This window comes from Lepidothrix coronata, unplaced genomic scaffold (genome assembly GCF_001604755.1).
Source record: "Lepidothrix coronata isolate B3197 unplaced genomic scaffold, Lepidothrix_coronata-1.0 Scaffold141, whole genome shotgun sequence".
NCBI classification, from domain to species: domain Eukaryota; kingdom Metazoa; phylum Chordata; class Aves; order Passeriformes; family Pipridae; genus Lepidothrix; species Lepidothrix coronata.
Window position 1 is genome coordinate 1,243,894 of NW_016690321.1, and position 17,574 is coordinate 1,261,467.

The window sequence follows — 17,574 nt, forward strand, 5'->3', positions numbered from 1 at the left end:
GAGGCAGTGTTGTGTACAAAACCTAGCATATAATTACACTATTTAGTCCATATTAAATGTAATATAATTTGTCTACTATATAATATGTAGAAATGAGCTAGATTAAATTTGGATTTTTTTCACTTCTTTCTTGACTTTGCAACCTTTGAGATTTTTTTGGAGTAGCTTTTTGTGTTCAAGTTCCAAGGCTATGCTTACTTCATTTTCTTTCAATTTTATGAGACATCACATTATCATGTGGCCATCTGTCAGAGAGCACAATTGCAAGCTAATTTCCCTCCTTTGAGTAATACAGCAGTAATAAATTGCAAGAGCTGCATGGAGATGGGATACTTGGAATGTGAGTTTCACAAACATATTTAAAAAATAGCAGAGGAGTTGGTAAAACTGGTGAGTCCCTGGTTTCACCCCAGGAAGAGTATGATTTAGTGAGAACAAAGACGTCTTCAGGGGTTTTTTTATACATTTTCCTTTCTATTTCTTCAGTCTATATGTCTGATATGTTGTCCCTTCTAGTTCTTCATATCAGCCACAGGCCTTTTATCTAGTTGGTCTCAGGCTCCTCTTCACAAATTTCTTATTCCAGTGTCTTTGTAAGACCCAATTCATCCTACTCCTTTCTGACTTTTCCTTTGTCCAGTTTTCTAGCTTGGCTTCTTGCTCTCTGCTCTTACATCACCTCCTCTTCTCCTTTCTTGCTCCTAGCTGTTTTTCCTCTCTGGGCTTTCTTATTCCTGTTTGGTTCTCCTAACTTAGCTCCTTGTTACACCAAACTCTGCTAGTCCTGGTTTGTTCTTGTATATTGTCCTTTATCTATTTCACCTTTCTATGCCTTATCCCAGTAGTTCTTAGTCTCCATTCTTCTGGCTGAATCAGTCCTCATTTGGTCTTAGCCTCCTGCTGGCACTCATCCATAGTTCCTCACTCCTGACTTCTAGTAACGTGGGTCTCCTTACCGTACTAGCCTTCATTCTTTCTGCAGTTTGATTGCCTTTCTCAGTAATGTTTTCACTTCTGCCTTCTGGACTAGTGCTCCCCATTGTGCAGTTTTGAAATGGTCACTTTCTTCCTTCAGGTCACTTGATCCTTAGAAATGTCCCCTGACAGCTTCACTGCTTTTGGGTCTGGTGCTGAAGTCTGAGGGCTGAGGCTCATTTACAGGAAAGACCTCACCCCCAAACAGAAGTATACTTAGTGGAATTTTTGAAGGACCTAGCTAAAATCTAAGAAGCCTCTCCTGAGGATGAGCACATGAAAATTCCCCTTTCTCCTTTCAAGAAGTTTATATTTGCTAATTTTGTGGTAGCTGGCAAGGGTATGCTTTAGCTAAAATTCAGGTCCTACTGAAAAGCAGGATGTGGTAGAGCTTTTCAGAGAAAAATTCCTGGGATGTTTAACATGGGCAGTATAACTTTTTTCCAAGAAAAAGTTTTAAGGAAATCATTGGGCTGCTTTAGCTGAAGTTTTCAACCAAAACAAATAAAAGAGCCCCAGCTTGAAGTAGATTCTCAGCGTTCAAAATTTCAGCCTGATGGTGTGACAGTAAAAGACCTTGTTTGCAGTTGGTTTTTATCTGTGGGTGTAATCAAGCCATCTTAATCTATAGACGCTCTTCCAATAAATCTGTGTAAAAGATATAAACAAGCTATATGGAATAAGACTTGATTTTCATTTATGGCCAAACAGAAAATTCAGGCTTCCTTGAGAAACAAATCAGCATTATTTTCTTTCCTCAGCCTGCTGTCTGACTATAAACCCTTTTTATTCGTTATGCAGTGCTACTGTCTTTCCTGTAGTGAATCAGATATGGGTATTTCTGAAGTTCCTTGAGCTCAGTGGTAGTTTCATTTGAAGTCAACCATCCTGCTTTTGAAGGATGGTGCCACCTTGCTTTATGTAGGATTTGTCACAGATCTGTTCTGAATCCTCAGAAGTTTGTGTTGACACTTACGAGGGCTTTCAGGCTTTCAGAATATGTATGACTGGTTTTGTATCTTAAAAAAAAAAAAAGGGGCAGAAAACACTTGATGGAGTGTTTTTTAGGGTATATGGAGTCATACACACTTGGTGTTTGAGGTCCTGTAGCATCCCTGGAAGTGACCATGCCTTCACTGAGATGAAGTATTCACGTCGTATTCCGAGAAAGTTGCAGCGTGAGCTGAAGCTTGTTTCTACCCTTGCATCTGTGTGAGTTAGAAGTTAGTCCCCTGTCAGTTACTGTGCCTCATTTGAAAGGCAGGCAGCAGGTTTTTGGGAAAGGACTGGAGGATGGAATATGTCAAAATGACTCCAGTTTCTTGCAGCACCGAAGGCTGGCCCTGTGGTGTGACCTGGGCTCTGGCTTCTGTGCCAATGGTCGATTTCCAATCCCACCCTGGTGAGGAGCCAGGCTTTGCACCACTGTTGCTAATTGACTGCTATGCAAGGCACATGGCTTCATAAGTTGCCAGTTTGTACATATGGATGTTTTTATATAGCCTAATTCAACCTTTCTTTTAATCTCCTTTCATAGAAAATAATCTCTGGCAGTATAGGGTGCAAGAGAGCTGAATATTTCTTATCCATTTGCATAAAAATCAAGATCAGTAGTGCCACTTAAGTAATTTTTGTATGGAGATGACTGTGGTTAATGTTGTCTGTATTTGGCTTTTGTCTGTCCAAATTTATGAAGAGCCTCTGATGTCTCAAGATAACTTAGTCCTAGGGATATCTCCATGGAAACAGGATCTTTGTTTTCTGAAATTTTATATCCTCTCCCTCTGCTTGTTCCTCCCCACCTGGAGTCAGATCCTGATGGTTGTAGCACACTTGTCCCCACAACATGTATCGTAGGCAGTTCCACTTAAAAAAGATTTTTGACTGTAAATTAGGAAAAGCAAAATGAAATGGAATTTCAGAGGATAGAAATCCTGTGTCTTCCCAAGTAACATTAAAGATGAGTAACAGGCAGAACAGAGAGGGTGAGACAAGGTATGAAGCTTACAGAAGAATAATTGCTTCTATTAAAAATGTTTTAGGTTTTCCCTGACTGCTTTATGGAGAAAAATCTGTGCAAACAAGGACAAGTCTCAGTTCTTTTCCCTTTCTGCCACAATGAGCTGATCATAGCTATGCGTCTGCTGACTTCATGATGAATTGTAATCTGTGATATAAAATACTTGGAACTGCTAACCAGAATCCAGGCCAGCTTTGTAATGATGAACAATTTCTGCCTTATTGGTATTCAGATGATTTTCTACAGTGTACTGATGAAATTTTTCATAGTTGTCCTTTAATAGAAACAAAAAAAATTGCTATTAATTGGATCTGCTATTAGTATTTGCAACAAAAATGCTGATCTTAGTAAGAAATTGAGCTCCATCACAGATCAGGCATGAGGTACAAGGTTTCTGGCAGTTCTTTCTGATCCTTGTACAATCTTCCTTTCTGATGTACTAGCTAGAGAACTGCATTCATTACCGATGTTGAGTTTCCAAGAAAGAAGAAAACTCCATCCTGTTCTAACATACTGTGTATGTTTTTATGATTGCTCTGTATATTTTTGATGATTGCTGTATTATGCAGTGATAATTCATGCTGTAGACTAAATGTACGATTCCTGCCCTTATAATGAGAAAACATTTTATTTATTTCCTGTGATTTGCTAATGCTGCATTTGAAATTATCTGTGGCAGGGCTGAGGGTTTTACTCCCCTTTCCTAAAATCTCTCAAGTCACTTAGCCCATTGCATGCTGTTTCCCTTTGATTCAGGCCAGAGGCATTCGTGTTGAAACATAGGCATTTCATAGCAGAGGGATGCTCTGCCAAAGCCTGGGTATCTAGAAAGCTTTTCCCTCAAGCTTTAGTTCCAGTCTCCTGCTGTCTGCTAAACTCTTCCAGCAGATTGAAACAGCAGGTAGCACTGGTTATGCTACATACTTAAGAGCATTTTAAATTAGCACATTTTATTTACCATTGTGCTTCTTCACTTGTGAGCTGTTGGGGTAGGTTGGAGCAGACAGGAGGTCAGGAACACCTTGCTGAATTCTCCCGATCGGTGTTGGTCGCGCTGAGGGGGTGGTGGTGCTTGGCCCTACTGGTGTGGTGGTAGTGCTGTGTCAGCCTGCCTCCCGTGGGGGAGGCGGCTGGAACAGAACAATGTCAGACATTTGGGCAGGTTGAGAGGTGACCCTGCAGTTCAGGGTGCCCAGGGGAGGCAGCTGAAGGGGAGTGCTGCTTTTTCCCTCTACTGGAGTTCTGGAAGCCGACTCATCCCTCAGAGGTGTAGTCTGGGAGAGGGTGTGAGAGGAGAAACAACTCTTAGACTGGCAGTGCTGCTAAAGAAATGCTTTTCAAATGGCAGTATTGCTTAATTTGTTCCTAAATAAGCAATCCTACATAGGTGCCCCACTTTTTGCAATAGGTTTAAATCATTAATTAAACTATTTTGTAGATCATAGAAGCTTCACATATATGAGTCATGGAAGCAGATCCAAGCGCAGCATGAGTGACCTGACTACCAGACATAGTGTCACAGTGTAAACTGATGACCAGGATTTGGGATTGCAGATAAGCTGTATACACCCATATCTAGAGACACACACCCCTTCTTCCCCTGATGTTGGCAGGGCCTTGGGGTAAGGATGAAAGGCAATGATTTTGCTATGAAAAACAAGGATCATCTGTTCAGGTTGGATGAATGTGTCTATCTTCGTTGTGCTGAAGCAAGGAAGTTTGGAAAAGCTGAATGGGATTGGGGCACAGGATTTGTAGATTTGCTGTTATGATTCTTACTGCGTACAGAGCATCGGGAAAACCAGGAATGCTTGGTAATCTGGGCAACATTGTCACTTGGGGTGTTGAGTAATTTTGTTTGCTAAAACTTTGGGGGTGGAAGGGATGAACCTTCTAATAACATAGTATTCCTATAAGAGATCTTTGAATGAAAAATTTATACCTGTGAGGCAAGATTAACACGTGATGTATTATTCAAGTTGGTTTTCATTTAAAAAGTAATAAATTTCTGTCTTCTCCTCCTTTAGATTGTTTACTAAACGAAGAGAATTTCTCAGTGAGGTGCCCCAAGCACAAGGTAAGAATCCTCTCCTGAATTAGACTTGTTTTTTTGCTACCTTCTGGTTTTTAAATTTGGATTAGTAATTTTATACCTGGATAACATCTGCAGTCAGATATGCTTCTAATGTGTAATTCTAGTGTAATTCCTCTGTGATGTGTGCTTGTGGTATGTGTTTGCTGGGGGCAGACATCAACTCAAGAAGAATACAGAGTTTAAGAAGATAAAATTTTTGTCCCATCTGTTCAGTTGTTCTTTAGATCCTTGATGACTCTAGCAAGCTCAGCTTCATTTCCTGAATTCTGTGATAGAATCAGTACATTGCCTCACTGTTTCTGTTTGAGTGCTACATTGAACTGTCTGTGGTTTTTCTCCTTGAATTTACTGAGGATGCAAGAAGGAATAAAAATGGCTTATGGAAAAGTCCTCCTGGTTGTGGGAAACACTATTTTCTAGTGTAGTGGTAGCTTTTAGACTGAGTCCTACCACTCAGCCTTCAATAAATCTGTTGGGTTGTTCTGTAGATCTTTGGCTCAGAAGACCCATATGCTGCTTCTGCCCAGGGTTTGGGTATCCTTAACTAAGTGTTCCTGGAGCCTGCAAACACTGTGGTGCTAAGAGCTGTCTGTATGGAAAGAGGAGACAAGGTAGACAGTACATACTCTCTTGTACTCATAAGTAACGGGATACAGTGCTGGGAATGCCCCTCCCAGCCTGTAAGGGAGGATGTGGATACCAGTCTTCCAGTTTTAAATGCTCAGAAGTATCCAGTTCTTGTGGACAGTTGGATACAACAGGAATTGTGCAAGAGTGGGGATGGCTTGTGCTGGAAAATAAACCATAATAGGGAAGAATTATGTTGCTTTCTAGTGGGGGTTAGTCTCCATTTAGTTCTCATCTGCAGATCTCTTCTCTGCCTAGAACTAGACTGACATCTGGTGGTCTTTTGTCTTCACAGATTATCCTTAATCTGTCTTTTGTAAACATGCAAGAATCAGTCTTGTATTCCTTTCTGGGTGTTCTACCACAAAATGATGTATTTATACAAACGTATTTAAAACGTGCTGGAAGATTCAGTGCACATTCAGGGTGTTATCCAGAATTGGCCTACTTTTCATCATATAAAAGAAAATAAATTATTCTGCACAATTGTGGAATAATGTTGACAATGTACAGCAAACTTAAATTGATGCATTAAATGCTACAAGAACCTGCAGATCTTGCCAAACAGAAACGGGAAGGATGAGTTTCCCTTACTGTGGAATGCAACCCTTTGCCCAACTTTGGATATTTGGCTAAAGATAATTGGAGGGTGTCCTGGTTTTGGCTGGAATGGTTATTTTCTTCCTGGTACTTAGTTGCCAGCTGGGGTTTAAACCGTGACAGAAGGCTGGGGTTTTGAAGGCTTTTTTATTTTTGCTGCCCATTGCCTGATTATTACAGGGAAACACAGTGTTACGTAGGTGGCTCAAGTCATTGCTGTTGTACGTGAGCACTTGCAGTGATGGTGCTCCCTTCGGTGAAAGGAAACAACTGTTTCAGTTTCAGACAAAGAATCCAGCCTCCCAGAGAAGTTTTTGAGAAGGCATATGGGTTTCTAAAATAGTCTGAGGGGGGCGAGAGGGGGAAAACTACCAGTTAAGTTCATAAAGGTACTTCATGAGGCAATAGAATTTTGAATTTTGTTCAAAACTGTCCCACCGCAGATTGTTTTCTTTGTTGCATCAAAAACAGAAATTCAATACAAGCAGCCTCTCTTTGTCACTGAAGTTTGTTGGCTTTTGCTTAGTAAAGACACGAATCATTTGTTTGAATTCAAGCAGAGTTGTCTTTGCTTGGCTGTGACTCTGCCCTCACCATGTGTTTCACTAATCATTACTGGTTTGTTTCAAATTCTTCTGCAGTGCAGAATATAGGATCACTCTGCTCCTTCCATTGTAGTGGCTGGAAAGGGGAGTTCCAGACAGTGACAAGGCAGGAACAGGAAGGTTGAAAACCTAGAATGACTGGAGAACAAATGGCATCAATTTTTTTTTTTTGCATTATATAAACCTGAGCAATTGAGAGGAAGAAAGACTTTAAGACCATTGAAAGCCATGCTGTTAGGTAACACCAGCTTAGCATTATTAGCTAATTAGTATCTGTTTAATACCTCACCCTTCTGTAGTTAATGGGTGGAAGAGCTAACTTTATAAATCCACTAGCGGCTGAGTAAGTCCCCCAGTGCTGTGCTTCTTGCCCTTTTGCAGTCCATGCCTCACATCGGTAAATACACTTCATCATAATAAGCGGCTCCTGGAGAGCAAAGGTGCTTCTCGCCTCATTAACTGCGCTTGACACTTCAGGCATAAGCAAGCTAAGTCCAGAGGGACTGGTCCTGCCTTTCCCTGTGCTCCCCAGTGAGCTTTCCCATTTCCTTCTGTCAGCATTGATGCTTCAACCAACCATGTCCTGAATGTGCTACTTATGCAAAATATCAGCTTTTATCACAGGGAAAACGCTGTCTGAAAACTAATCATCTTTTGAAGGGTTAGCTTCCTCTCACAAATCCAACTGGCTCTGTGTCTGCTTCGCAGCAAATGTGGTTGCAACAGAGCAGAGGAGGATGCCGAGGCACTGAGTAGTCTATAAAGGGTATGGGATACCTCACCTTTTGGTGGCTCTGCAGTCTTAGATTATCTTAAGCCATCTCTGGAGCAATTTTAAAGTGATGCTTCTCAGCTTGTTCTATCCTTTTGTGTTAAATTCTGTGTTTCTTAAAATAACCCAGGCTTTCATATCTCAAACTCTTTACTTTTGAGGAATTGCCTGCTTTTGTCTCAGGGAAAACTCTGTCTGAAAAATCTATGTCTGGTTCCAATACTGACTTCTCTTTCTCTCTCTCACTTTCTGTATGTTCACTTTCCCTACCCCTGTCTTCCGTTGCTCCCTCATTTTCTTTTTCCTCCTCTGTTTGGCTTGCTGGTTCGTCAGCCCCCCCTTCCTTGCTCTCTTCCCTCCTTGCAGAACAAGATGGTGAAAGGCAGCCTCAGCACAGAGCAGTCGGAGCGGGGGTGAGGGGGGAAGTGTACTCCTGGGAATGGATATAAAAGCAAGCACAGGTGAGTTGGGGAGAGTTTCCAGTTTCCGCTGCTGCCTTCTGGGGCTCTTTCCAGTGCCTTCCCCATTTCTATGAGAAATCAAGGTGCTTTTGTGTACATTCAGAAAATTTGTAATGATTTTTTTCCTCCTGCTACCGTTCTGTTCAGGCTAGTGACTTCACTTTTTTGTATTTCTGCAGCAGTTCCTTCTGTTAAGCAGTGAAAGGCAAAGCTTGTTAGCTGTTACAACTGCCTGATTACTCTCTTAGCTAAACCAGTGGCAGAAATCTCCTTTTGTATCGTGTCCCTAGGGATCTGAAGGGGTGTTTTTGCAAGTCTCAGAGTAGTTAATAGTAAGCTTCCCTATAAATAAATAAACTCCTTGAAGTATCTTAGATTGTAAGTATGTAAGGAATAATTAAAATATTGATGAGTTCAGGATTATTGTAATCTAGGATTCCCCTGTTTTCTAGAAATGTAGATACAGGGGTAACTAAATTAGTCTTAGCGGGAGCCCACTGCGTTTCTATTAGCCCTGTGTTTTTCTCCATTTTGTGAACAGACCTGGGTCAGAGAAGGTGGAACTATATCCAGAAGTGCTCACAATTTTGTAACTTTGTAATGTGCCCCAAGTGCCCCACTGCACTTCCTTCCTGCCTCCTCCTTTGTCTAATCCCAGCGTTCATACAGCCATGTGTGAACTTGATGGGGAATTCAGTTTGTCTGAAACTGCTTTTTGTCATGTTAGCGTCTGAGCTGGGTCATTTTCCCAATCTGGTTCACTGTATGGCTGGGAAAATACACTGGCACAAGGAGGGAGTAGCACCCAAGGAACAGGATGGGGTTGGGATTTCTTATTTTGTATTCAATGGCAAGTGCATGGTTGTTCAAAGGCAACAGAGTAGAATAAAGTGAAGTATTTGGTTTCAAATTAATATTTGTTGGCACCCTTTCCATGAAACTGCAGCCCAAGAAGGTCTCTTGCCTTCATTTCACTGCTTAGTTGCATTTCTTACTCAAGACAGTTGCTTCTCAGTCCTTTTCATGCAATCATGCAGGTGAAGCTGCTCTTTCATGTCAGTGCTTGGAGCTGATGATGATAATCCTCTTCCCTCACTGCCATTCTCTTGCTTCCCAGGCACATCCCCTACCTTAAAATATTTCCTATTTTTAGAGTTACGTGATTGTGAAATACTTTTAATGATGTTTTCTGTGAAAGATGAGAGATTAATTGGAAAATTCTGGCGTTTTAGTGCAGTAGCAGAAGACAGATAGTGTTTCATATAAACACTTTGTAGACTGACTGCTGACTTGGTTTAGCTCTGCTACGTTCTGTGTTTTTTCATTTTTAACAGCCTTCTTTCTTGGCTTTGGAGTGTTGTTTTAACAGTTACCATGCAAACAGTATTTAACAGTATTCAGTGTTTGAGTAGCTTTTTCCTTCCATGGTAAAGGTCACTGGGATTTCTTTAAGCTTTTCTCTTTTCCTTAAAATGTAACAGGCAAGGTAATTCATGACATTAAAACAGGACAGTGGTCTCACAGACAAAGGTGCCTGTTACAACTGTTTAACACTAGGAAAATCTTATCAGTGATCTTGGGCCGTTCCTTTAAGGCACTGGTGAACAGTGTCCCAGAGACCTTTTACACAGCTTTGTTTCCTGCATTATTTTCCAGTGCTAACTCTTTTTTTATATATGATAGGAATGTATTGGCTTAAGACCTTGCAGGCTGTGGAATCTCTGTACCATGTTCACTGTGTTTTCTAGACATCTCTCTAAAGTATCATTTCTTTCCAAATCCACTTTTGCCTCAAGTAGCTCTTATCTGAAGGTCCTATTATGCCACCTCCTTTTGATGTTGAGAATGTCTTAAAAATTAAGTTCTTCAACCTGACCTTGCATTACAAAATATAAAACCCAAGCAAATCTAAAAGATCCAATTACATTAAAAAATAGTTGTTGTGTTACTGTGATAATTAAAGAGCTGCCCTTCTGCTGGCCTTAGAGTAAGATAGAATGGTCTCTCAGTGAGATTATTGGGCTGTTTGAGTCCTGGTTCACTCCTGAGCCCAGCAAGTTAAGAAAAATCCTGCATGTTGGATAACATCCAGGCAAGTCAGTGTATTCTGTCTCTGTTGCTTCTCTCTCCCTGAGCCAGTTGCCTCTAGAACATTTGGATCAAGTCCAGATCTGGAGAGTGACTGTGAGAGAAAGTCTGGTGCTCTGGATCTTGTCCAGGAACGAGGAAGGACTCTCTCTGTGTTGAGCCTGTTTCTTCCCTGAGCCAGTGCCTAATGCTCTGGACCAATTCCAGGCATGGGCATGCTGCAGTTGTACAGGAGCCAGAGACAGCAACACGGCCTTGACACTCCTTCAGCAAGGGCTCGCAGTTGCACAGTAATGAACACCACAAAGGTCAGCTGCCTGAACTCTCTAGGAACCTCCCCCCTTTCCTCTTCAGCTGTAGCTCCACAGCTTTGCCCATCTGGTTTCTGTACGTACTCGCCTGACTCTCTCTTCACTCTCAGCCTGGCACCCCTGGGTGGGGGATATTTTCAGCCAAGTGTTAGGCTTACTGGGATGTAATCTAATTGATGTGCTGATGATGAGAGCAGCACTGACTTCTGTATCACACTTAGTTAGGGTTCCTGGAGCTTAATTGCCAGCTATGAATGAACATGGGTGTTACTTCGTTCCCAGGCACACCTCTAATTCAGTTAACTGCTTTCCATATGCATCACTTATGTTGCAATTTTTTTCCTTTTCCCAAGCTCACTAGCTGGTAGGAAGGGATTTATCTAAGTCATATCAAAGTAAGTAACCTTACTAAATAAATAAATTGTTGGGAGAAGGGAAAAAAGGAATATATTATTTCAAGCTTTGCTTTCTCTCTGTGCAGATTAAGAATGAGAACCATAGCGTAGAGAAATGAAATTGTGGTTTCTCTTTTGAACTGAGATTCCACCAACCTGGCAAACTCCTGAAGTTCATTTTCTCACCTCAGAGAATTTGTGGACAGGGAGAACATGTGCCAAACACTTGGACATTTCCACATTTGTGTTGAAAGACATCACAAGCTTAGTCCTTCTGTGAACTGCTGCCACCACCATAACATGACAGTTAGAACAAAAAAGCAACATAAAGAAATATTACCTGCCCTCCAATTAGTTAAACCACAGCTTTACCTTTAGCTGGTGAAATGTAGCCATTTCCCAGGTTTGGTTCCTGCGACTGGACTCCTGTAATTTTGATACTGGTTTCACTGTCTGCTACATGTTCACCGGAAAGCACTGTTGTATGGTAGTGGGGTGACCTGTATATGAAAACACTTGGGTCCAGTCCCTGAGGGGCAACATGGCATCCCAGAAGCTGTCATCACATTGGAACACTTGGCCCCTCTGTTTCCCGTTCTCACCGTCAGCGTGAGGAGCGAGCACGAGGTGAGCGAGCTCCTGTCTGGCCGCTGGCGGTAGTGGCTCTGTCAGAGTTGTGGCATGGATCATCCTGTCATCCTGGACCTGCTCCATAACTGGGCTTGTTTAATCTTTTACTGATTGTTAAACTAATGCTTTTTATCCATGGATTTGCTTTTATGAACTTCTCACCATTGTGCTTCCATCCGTTTTCAGTCCACAAAACTAAAGAGCTCTCGGTGTTACTGCTGTGGTAGGTGCTGAGTGGGTTTTTCCAAAGCTGGGGGGGGCCTGCTGGCAGGCAGAGGCAAGGAGCCATTCCAATATTATTTTCACTTTGTTTTTCAGGTTAGGCTGTTGAGATAAAAAGCGGTGGACATTCGTGACTGAATGGAATCTCTCCCACTGTGCAGCCATGCCCCCTCTCGACGTGCCTGCCAATGCCAGCACTTCCTTCATAAATTCTTACATCACACTCAAGACTGATGACATCACAGAATCTGACCAAGGAGTCTGAACCAGCTGTTTCCATGGACACAATCTCCATAGTGACAGTGGGAAGGGGAGGGGGAAAAAGGAAACAGGTGGGGGGAATTAAAGAGGGAGGGATAAATATATATATATATAAAGATCTATTTTTTAGTCTTGAAAGACTTTGTTTTAAATGAAAGGTGCGCTATATCCCTTTTGATGCTTTTGATTAACAAAACCCCATATAAATTAAAAAAGAAACCTATAGCTTAAGTAAATATTAAACCCGAAATTAAAGCAAGACTCATTGAGCCTAACATTTTGTGGGAAAGAACAGCAGAACTGGGAGCACTCCAAACAGGACTTGTCTCTGTTCCTCTTGCTTTCTTTCTCACAACATTCAATGAAATTCCATTTTAAAAGGCAAATAAAATACTGATGAATTGATTGCGGGGTGTGGGAGGAAGGCTTGGATGGTTGCAGGTGATGGGGTTTCAGTACTTGTTCTGAGGGGCAGTGTTTTGAGAAACACTGTTAATGGCGTAAGCTTGAAAAACATCTGAAGACCCTTGGGTCATGAGACTCATGAAGTAAGAGGCTGCTGCCTGTTTGATCCCATACACCTCATTTGTGTGGGAACAGCTGTCCCCCACGGGGCAAGGGAGTATCTCTCCTTTATGGCAACAAAGTGCACCCCCAAATCATTCCAAGAAGCTGCCTTCAGTTTGAAAGGCAGGTGAGAGGAAGTCATGGTTTACCTGCCAGATTGGGGAACAAAAGGAAGTCTGAATGTTGGTGGAGTCAATGTATCTTCAAACTGATTGGGGAAAATCCACTTGGCCCTTCTTTTTATTTTATGTATTTGCTTTTCCTAAGGAAGGAAGAGGGAATGTCAGTGTAACAGCCTACGCTATATGGTTATTTGGGGTGGGGTTTTTTTTGTAAATTATGTAATTTTAAAACATTTGGGTTTAAGGAACAAAACAAAAAAAAATCATAATTTTTTCTTGTTAAGGCCTTAAGAAAGGGGTTAGTGCATCTTTCAGGGGTCACTCTGCCATGGGAATAAAAATAGCTGTTTCACAAACAGTTTTATATAAAAAAAGCTTAAAAAAGCCAAAAAAACTAATAAACTTCATTTTAACCTTGTCTCCTTTTGTTTTGTGCGAACTTGATTTGTTTAAAAGGACAGAGAGAGACAGTACTATCTGCTGCTTTTTGGTTTCTTTGCCTTCATCGGTTCTGCCTTCAGTGATGACCTTCTGAACTGGCCCAGCAAGAGGAAGACCACAAAGGCTTTGAAAAACTAAAGTTTAGGATTTGTTTGATGTTCAGAGATAACGAGCCAATGACTGGATGAATTTTCTGTTCGTGTGAGTTGGTGGTATTTCACCAGGTCACTGACTTCTTTCACTCATAGAACGGTAGCATATCCTAGCGATATCAAACAGCGTGGTGTTTACTGGGAAGTCACTAGAGATAGGGATCTAACCAGCATGACATGGATAAAAAATGGGGTTGATATTGTGGGGAGGGAAGAACTATTTTAAAAGTTATGTACTGGATGCTTGCTCAGCTACTCGCATTTTGGAGTATTCAGCACATACAAATAAAATCTATGATAGCTCATATTAAGATATCTATTTTAACTCTATTTTTAAAAGATCGATTTAAAGATTTGGGAGATAATTTGGCAGTTATTTATTTCTAGAAGTTGCTACTTTCATTCATGAGTATTTGGGAAGAAAGGCAGTCCTCTGCTTATTCCTTTCCTAGTAGCAGCTACTGAAGTTAGTATGTCCTTTACATTGAGAAATAGACCTGTTGTGATAAATGTCACTAATGTGTCCTGAATTGGTGCTGAAAATATTTAACTGCTGGTGTAGTCAGAAAAAAAATCATTTTTAGCATAGTTAATGTGATTGAGTAAATGACTTCTTTTCAACTGAATAAAAATTGTTTTTTTTTTCATAGTGTCTGTTCTATTCTACCTATTTAAAAAAAAAGTTATTGCATTGATTTATGTCGGTGAAGAGTCATCTCTGTAGCACTGTGACAGCGGCCCAGCGTGTGCTGCAACTGCTGAATTTGATGCTTTTGGCTCTTCAGGGTGGTGTCACGCAGCAGAGGCAGATGGTTTTTGGGTAGCTGGGAGGGAGCCTTGGAGGTTTTCCATGTGGGAGCCTGTGGCAGTTGTGGAGATTCAATATTTCCTTGTGCACCGTGGTTGGAAAGTAGTGGGAGTCGTGTAGAACAAATAAAGAAATGGTACCACAGTTGACTCCATGGGAAGTATTTCTCAGCGGGGAGTGTTTAAAACCCTTCAACTCAGCTGTGGTCAGAGGTGGGGGTGCTCTCTAGTAGGGAGGGGGTCGTGCATGTTGGTCACCTTTGTTGGCCAAGTCTTTACAGAAAGCAGAGCTACCACAATTCTAAAACCAAGCCAGAAGGAATTTAAACAACGTGTAATGGCTTCTTGGGAGAACCTGGAAATGATCCAGAACAGTCATAAATCCAGTTGGAAATAAAAATTTCTTTTGGCTGAGAAAATAATAAAGTGCTGAGTGGATTCTGAAAGCAGCTGTTGTACAGAACGTTTACCTACTCCGTCCTGCAAAAGCAATTAACATCTTGATCTCATGGATACCCTAAACCTGAAAGAAAGAAAAGGGTTGGAAGTCTTTGTAATTTAGAATTTGTGGAGCAGAAATGACCTGCAGCAGAACATTGAAGCAGATTGTGTATAAACGGAAATGAGCGGCCTGCCAGCCACTTGGGAATTACCTGTTTGGATGAGGAGTGAGTGACCTAATGAGAGTTTGGATAAGGCGGCTCATTTTCAAAGTGTTTCTCCATGCTGTCTGACTCCCATCGGGATCTCTTGAAAGGAAGGAGACTTACACCAGTGTGGTGGCAATTGTATGTGGGGATTTAGCAGCGTTTCCAAAGTGTGTGGTTGCCATTTAAAAAGGAAGCTCCAGTGGCTAACCAGAGTAAGTCGCCAGTGCTGAACAGGGTCAAAGGAAAAGATCACGTTTTCCCATAAAGGATATGCAATGGATTCTACATGCAAAGGATGTTTGTTGATGTGATAAGGATAAAGGGACTCCTCCTGCAGGAGCTGACGGAGACCCTGGAATATGTACAGCAAGCATATCTCGATACCAGGAGCTGCTGATTGATACAATTGTCATGGATTTTTATTGCATGTTGAAATCCACACTTGGAAGTCCAAGGCATAGACTCCTGGATTGTGCAGCACAGGAGAAACCAGTCTCAGCTGCCACTGCAGAAGGTGATGACCATCCCACTAATCTGTACCACGTAGGTACAAAGGGGATTTTACCTGGGGTTGTGATATTCTTGAACCTTCTGAAATGCTTAGAGCAAAGCAAAGTGATGATGTGAAATGGTGTTGAAACAAAAAACATTGAGGGGGTCAGGGCAGAGCATCTGCTGAAGAATGTTGCACATCTAGTTCATGGAGTCCAGCTAATGCCAAGGTAAAGAAATATATTTTCAGTAGGACATGCATTTAAAAAAAGGTACTTTGTTGAGATGTGGGCAATTAAATGACAGCTCTGGTATTTGGACTGTTTAATGTGCAGTGTGAACTGTAATGTACATAAGAGTGTATGTGAGGAAATAATACCTTAAACTGGTACATTTACCATTTACAGGGTGAACATTTTGGGGCTGGGTTGAATATAAACTTTCTAAATTAGCGTGCCTATTAATCATGTCATTACAATCAGGAAACTACCTGTGCTGTCTTGAGTGCAGTGGGTGTCCTGGATATGGTAGAAATATTTGGTAGAGGGACACAGTATGGGTTTGTCTGATTAGATCCTTGACTTACCAAAATGATTGGAAGAAGCAGTCTTCTATGTAAAAATTTAGAAAATTGAGTGGAAATATCAGATCTTTGGAAGTGGAACAGGGTATCTGGATGGTTGAGGATGAATAAATCATCATTGCTATGGATTTTTTTTTTAAGCGATTAAAAGTTATGTGGAAAAGAACAGAAAGAGGACAGGCAATCCAGGTTCAGTTACAGATCTAGAAAACACAAAGATGTGGCTTTACTGACTTTGTTATGAGAGGCCGAAAGTGCAGTTTCAATCTTAGTTTTGGGTTAGAAATCCCTGTTGTGAAACAGGATGAGATTCTAACAAACATGTTTAGTCTTGGGTTTGTTTTTTTGTTGCGGGTTTTTTAAAAGATAGAGCTCCTGCAGCATATTGTGAGTCAGAGAATTTAGTCAATAAAGGTAGAGGGCAAAGGTGATTATTAGAAAATTGTGGGAGACCAGTAACACTCTGGTTATTCTCTCTGGCATTGCTGCACACTGAAGAGAGCTTGGCTAATGCACATCACTGAAAAATTCGTTCCATATGATACCTGCACCATCAGCACCCAAACTGAGCTGTGATATTCAGCTAAAAATTATTATGTAGAGCTTTGAAGGAGACAATTAGGTTTTCCTTTTGAGTGCAAAGGTCATTGAAATTGCTGTCATTGTCTCTGCATGCGAGTGTTTAATATTTTGCTCTGTACTTTTAGTGGGATCCAAAAGGTCAGCTCTGTCATCCAGCTGATGCATGAAGAGGGTGCTGCTTACAGAATCTTTTTGTAGGATTTAATTTCTTAAGTGGAACCCATATCCCAGTTAGTGCTTCTACAGAAGGGAGCCTGAATTAGAAGGGAAGTATCGCTTGTTTGCTGGTTTCTTTCACGGGGCTATACCGAGAGCCAGGATTGCTTCCCTTTCCTCTTCATCCTCTAGAGGGTTTTTGTAATTTATTGCTTAACTCAGTTTTAACACTATGGTTTCAAGGTTTTGACCTTACCTGGCCAGCTTTAGAAATGCTGGTATTTCTTAGCAGCTCTAGAGAGACTTACCTCCCATGCAAATAATTTGAACAAGAAAAATAGTCTTCCAGCTCACAGCAACTCTCCTGTGAAGAAAATGTTCTGCTCTAGCTGGGGATCAGGATTCGGCCTGGTGTGTTCTCCTCTGTGTGATAAAACCTGCACGTGCTACTGAACGTGGACAGCCAGGTCATCTGCAAATACCACCTGCATTGCATGAGGGGCTTTGGGGCTGTAGCTACACCTGCTAACAGCCAAACTCAAGTTTGCAGTGGGTTTGGAGGTCAGTGCTCCCTGGCTTCGATGTATAATCATGGCAATGGTTTCCTGAGTTTTACTGAAATTGCTTATTTTCAGTGCCACATCTTTTAGTGGGGAGCAGCAAAGAATGGCAGAGAAATTGTCAGGGAAAGAGCTGGGAGGCATTTACAGTAAAGATAAATAGGTGGTCTAAGGATAAATCTGCATTGTGTGAGTCCCCTGAGCTGAAGCCAGTTTATCAAAGAAAGGTTACCACATTTCATAGTTTTATTAAAAAATAGAAGTCTACATTTTATAGCATTTGTATTAGGAAAACTTAATTAGACTTTCACCTGAGTTCCTGCACACCTCAGCTGGATTGCCCTCTCAGAAGAGAAATGGAATCATTAGATTCTTATAAATTGTAGATTATTTTGAGGAC

At 41.3% G+C, this 17,574-nt stretch overlaps 1 protein-coding gene across 8 annotated transcripts in view; it reads left to right on the forward strand.

Annotated features, from left to right (window-relative positions):
- Positions 1 to 13,991, forward strand: part of TCF20 (transcription factor 20) — a 136,424-nt gene extending 122,433 nt beyond the window's left edge. For 5 of the 8 annotated variants that reach the window (XM_017827637.1, XM_017827638.1, XM_017827639.1 and 2 more), the window contains 3 exons: positions 5,023 to 5,072; positions 8,028 to 8,155; positions 11,898 to 13,991. In XM_017827637.1, coding sequence (XP_017683126.1) covers positions 5,023 to 5,072; positions 8,028 to 8,111 — 134 coding nt within the window. In that variant the 3' untranslated portion in view covers positions 8,112 to 8,155; positions 11,898 to 13,991. The remainder of the gene's footprint in view (positions 1 to 5,022; positions 5,073 to 8,027; positions 8,156 to 11,897) is intronic. The other 3 variants (XR_001876862.1, XM_017827642.1, XM_017827643.1) reach the window with 3 other exon arrangements.
- Positions 13,992 to 17,574: the final 3,583 nt, after the last annotated feature.